This window comes from Colobus angolensis, unplaced genomic scaffold (assembly GCF_000951035.1).
Source record: "Colobus angolensis palliatus isolate OR3802 unplaced genomic scaffold, Cang.pa_1.0 Scaffold167, whole genome shotgun sequence".
NCBI classification, from domain to species: Eukaryota; Metazoa; Chordata; class Mammalia; order Primates; family Cercopithecidae; genus Colobus; species Colobus angolensis.
Genome location: NW_012114788.1, coordinates 1318112 through 1323355, shown reverse-complemented (window position 1 = coordinate 1323355; position 5244 = coordinate 1318112). Strand labels below are relative to the sequence as shown.

Below are 5244 nucleotides of genomic sequence, written 5' to 3'. Positions count from 1 at the left end.
CCAGGCTGGAGTGCAATGGCGCGATCTCAGCTCACCGCAATCTACACCTCCCAAGTTCAAACGATCTCCTGCCTCAGCCTCCCAAGTAGCTGGGATTACAGGCATGCGCCACCACGCCCAGCTAATTTTTTGTATTTAGTAGAGACAGGTTTTCACTATGTTGGTCAGGCTGGTCTTGAACTCCTGATCTCAGGTGATCCACCCACCTCGGCCTCCCAGAGTGCCGGGATTACACGACTGAGCCACCACTCCCGACTGAGTATTCCTTTTATACAAACAATTCTCAATATGAGAGACAGAAACCAGAGGACTTCACTCACATCTGTACAGAAATACTTCAGAAGACAAAAGAACTCAAGATCACAGTACACAGCAGTTATTTATTTAAATACTTGAAAAGGCTGATGATGGAAAAAATAGGTTTATCATGAGAGTTTATATTCATTAGATTTATCATTTAAAAAATTACTGCCTCTAGGTTATCCTAGCCTGATATAGAACACTTGGTGACACATGCAGTTACTGTAATAGACTATAGTAGACACAGCCATTGTAGAATGATTTACACTTGGGAGGAAATTCAACAGTAGTAAGGGTGACTCTTTATTTAAACTAAAAACATTGGTAATATACAAATTTTATTTTTCCATTTCATTGAAAGGGCTATAAAATTCAACATACTGACAAAAGAAGCAACATAATCACATAGATAACGTCTCTACTAGTTGCTTTTACCTTACTTCACCCTTAAAGGTGAGCTGCACACTCAGCTACACAATTTTCTAGACTGTGCGATGGCTTCAAGGCTGGCCTACCACAACTGACTGAAAAAAAGTCATGTTGGTAAGCTGACACTGCTTATGTTTTTAAAAACGGAGAGAGAATGGCAAATTGTGCCTCATGTCCTTATAGAACCCAAAGGATCATTTTGAGTAAATGCGAAATAAATAAAGTGATCCATGAGTAAATACAATCTCTGGGCTAACTTAAACCTAGGAGAGTGAGCCAAGTGAGCACTAACAATACCATTTAGAAATGTCTAGAAACACCATTTCTAGAACTCAGCTTGGGAGACCATATCTTACCTGAATATGTACATATATTTACAAAATATTCCCTTTTGGCCTCTGGAATTTAGCCATTTTAGTTTGGCTGTTAGCTGTTTTCTTTCCATATGCTAGCCAATACTGCAGTTATAACTATCATTAAAATACTCTTATGCATGAATTACAAATATTAATAAAGTAACTCTGCATGTATAAATATCTCAATATTTCTAGCAGAACTTAAAGCATTCAGAATGTACATAAAAGTATTTGATTTTGGTAGGGCCAGTATTTCTTTTTATATCATCGCTGTTTCAGTAATGCTTTGTACATAGCAAAGCCCAAAACTGCAAAAACAGTAGCACCAAAACTTGCTCGAAGCCAAAACGTGGAGCTCTTGAGGTCAGCTTGTGTCACGTGCCTGTAGTCAGAAAATATAATTATTACTTAAAACATGATTAGTATGAAAACCTATACCAGTTATTTAGCAGTCTACTTTTAGGTAAGTATTAGTACACTTGTCAAGCTAATTGCATACAGTAATGTTTATCAAAAACATTGATCAATATAGCCACGTATATAATTACTTAATCATTACTTTAAGAAAATGACATAATGTAGACACTAATAAAGACAATTAGCTACTTTGTGGGAGTAGACGTCCAAATTTGTAAACGTTTTTTTCACACGGGAAATAAAGAAGTTAGACAAATCAATCTAGCATTTTATAATACCGTCATGGTCCTTCAAAATGAAAATTAAGGCGGTGTTCCCACAATTTTGAGGATCATATTCATGGTTAAATAATGTGCAATCTCCTATCCCCAAGAACTGAAAGCTATTTTGTAAGCAGTTAAGTGACAAGTGACAATACTTTTCTAAGAGAAATGATTAAAGTCAACTTTGGAAACACAGCCTCATAAAAATTTACAGAAAACGCCCCCCCAAAAAACCGAAAGGGGGAGGGGAAGATTTATCAGTCTGCATTAATTTGGTTACTGCTAATTAAAGAGAAAAAAAAACAATCCCTGGTGTTAGTCAGACAGGCAGTGATAATGGTACCAACTAACGGACATAATGTAACGTGATGGATTGAAAGGCAATGACATAAAGGAAGCCATAGTATGCATGACAAGGGACAGCCTGTACCACAAACTGAGTTGTGAGCATGCTTAGTAAGTACCCTCAAGAGTCTCAAGTATGACAGCTTACCATGAAGAGGATAAAGCTCTAAAGAAAAGGTCAGAACATTTTATTTAAATGTCACTGAAGTCTTAGTTACTAAGTGAACACAATTGAGATGATGTAGAAAACTTAAAAAATTGGCCGGGTGCAGTGGCTCATGCCTGTAATCCCAGCACTCTGGGAGGCCAAGACGGGTGGATCACCTGAAGTCAGGAGTTCGAGACTGGCCTGGCCAACATGGTGAAACCCTGTCTCTACTAAAAATATAAAAATGAGCTGGGCATGGTGGTGGGTGCCTGTAATCCCAGCTACTTGGGAGGCTGAGGCAGGAAAATTGCTTGAACCTAGGAGACAGAGGTTGCAGTGAGCCGACATGATGCCACTGCACTCTAGCCTAGGTGACAAAGTGAGACTCCATCTCAAAAAAAAAAAGAAAGAAAAGAAAACTTACAAAATTAAGAGCTTAGAGAGACTGTCTAGTTTAGATTATTTTATAACTAAGTTAAACAGATTTGAAGCAAAAGTCAGATATCATTAAAAGACCAAGGTACTGACATATGCAAAAGAGTTAAGAGCCAAGAATTCAAACTGCACAAAACTACTTTGCCTCAGTAACAGTCAAAGTGAAGAGATTAGTTATCACAAAATAGAGTCTGTACATCCCTAGGACAAAAGTCTACAACACAAGCTAGAGTGCTCCATGCTTAACACCACAACGAAGCAAGACCCAACACTCCAATTCTCACCCTCACCAGTTTCTATTTTTAAAAAAATCACTCCTCACATAATTATTTCTTACAAAGCAAAGTGATATCACAGATTCATTCCAGCTTGCAAGTTAGTTTTTCCAACAGGCAGTGTTTTATTAAAAAAAAAGTCAGAGAAGAAAATGCTTAGGTTTTTCAAGTTGGAAAAATTCCAACAAGACCAACCCATACCTGGCTTCAAGAAAAAGTAGACCTTGAGATGACTCCATGAAGATGGAATCTTCTACAGAAAAAGTAGACCTTGAGATGACTCCATGAAGATGGAATCTTCTACAGGTGAGTAATACTGCCTTCGTCGTCTGCTAACAGCATGGCACCCCACTCAGCTACCCGGGCTCTTAACCTTTTATATACATGCATACAGTTTGCAGTTCACAGCAGAGCTCACAAAAAAGGGGACTCAAAATAACATCTCTCAATTATGCATCCCACACATAAATTGAGTTGCCACACTATATGATGGATCTCATGTTTTCTATATTTAAAATAAATGTATTCTACAGCAAATTGCCAAACTTAAAAAAAAATCTATCTGTATGTACTCTCTTAACAAACACACACACACCCACCCCAGACAAGGAAACCTAAAGCTGTTATATATCTTCTCTAAACACCCCTATGAGTCTGGTCTTGGTACATCTGAAATACCAAGTCCTCTAAACCAATACCATAAGCAGTACCTGACAACATGTAGTAACCATAAGTATTCATCAGAAATGAGGTTAACGACTATTAGTCATGAAGTTTACAGATGATTATAACTTTGGATTATCAAAAACTACAAATATATATCTGTGAAAAAATTGAGTCCAACATCCCAAACTCATAGACCACCATGGATCTATGACAAGAGTAACAAAAGTTTACAACTCCAAGTCAATGCAGATGTATAGAGTTTAAAGTCAGATCACAGGCTAAAGGTGCATTAGACGTTTCTCTTCATCTTTGGTCTCCCTGTGATTATCACGCATCTACACTGACGGATTTTTTAAATTTTATTTTTAAATTTTTACATTTATTTTTTAACTTAGGAGGAAAAAAGAATTAGGATTTAAGCTAGCTATAATCATACTGAAATCAATCAAAATGATTACTCATAAATAGTCTTCAAATATGGATATCTGTTTCACAGAGCTCCCTGTGGTTTTCTGTTTGTTTATAGAGATGAAGTCTCACTATGTTGTCCAGGCTGGTCTTGAACTCCTGAGCTCAAGCAATCCTTCCACCTTGGCCTCTCTAACTGCTGGAACTACAGGCTGGTCTCCCCTGTGTTTTAAGATACATGAAATAATATATTCTGACTGATCTTATTGCTTAGTTTTCTTTTGCATTTCAAGATTAATATAGATACATGTTCAAGATACAGTTAGTTTAAAACTTAAGGTAACTATTACCTTATAAAATATATTTCAATGGCTCTATCAATGTTACAGTAGCTGTTTAAGACACTTTTAGATATGGAAAGTTACTTACAGAACTATTTTACACCTTTACCACCTGCATTTAAAGGCTGCACTACCAGGTTCTATTTATAAAAGAGAAAGCATTTAAAATGGAGGGCACACTTACCATGGCTTAACTGATACTATTTCAGCAGAGAATAGTGTGGTCTCACATGTATTCCAAAAGTATCAAAAACTAATTCATGTTTGTCCTTTCAGTTCTCAAACAGAGGCAAGTAACAGTTTCATAAAGCTTCTGGCTCATTTATTTATTTATTTATTTTTATTTTTTTGGAGACAGATGAATTCTCACTCTGTCACTAGGCTGGAGTGCAGTGGTGTGATCTCAGCTCACTGCAACCTCCGCCTCCCAGGTTCAAGTGATTCTCCTGCCCCAGCCTTCCGAGTAGCTGGGACTACAGGTGCATGCCACCACGCCCAGCTAATTTTTGTATTTTTAGTAGAGACAGGGTTTCACCATGTTGGCTACGATGGTCACAATCTCCCGACCTCAGGTGATCCACCCACCTTGGCTTCCCAAAGGGCTGAGATTACAGGCGTGAACCACCATGCCCAGCTGCTTCTGGCTCATTTCTAAACTTAAGCAGAAACAATTCTTCCACAATTCAAAAGCATAATTCTTCAAAATGACTTACAGAAAATACCATCTTAGAATAACTTATAGTATCTTATTGCATAGTTTTCTTTCTTTCTAAAGTTTATTTTCAAAGATAAAAAAAGTTAATATACACTCATTAGAAAATAAGGTAAAGTAAGAAAAAATTACCCAAGGCAACAAATTAA

The 5244-nt window shown here is 37.1% G+C and overlaps 1 protein-coding gene across 8 annotated transcripts in view; it reads right to left on the bottom strand.

The window, feature by feature from the left end:
- Positions 1-360: 360 nt before the first annotated feature.
- The window catches only part of RHOT1 (ras homolog family member T1), a 108412-nt gene continuing 103528 nt past the window's right edge, over positions 361-5244 (bottom strand). For 7 of the 8 annotated variants that reach the window (XM_011937637.1, XM_011937638.1, XM_011937632.1 and 4 more), the window contains one exon: positions 361-1467. In XM_011937637.1, coding sequence (XP_011793027.1) covers positions 1350-1467 — 118 coding nt within the window. In that variant the 3' untranslated portion in view covers positions 361-1349. Of the gene's footprint in view, positions 1468-4918; positions 5057-5244 lie in introns of all 8 variants that reach the window. The other variant, XR_001001321.1, reaches the window with a different exon arrangement.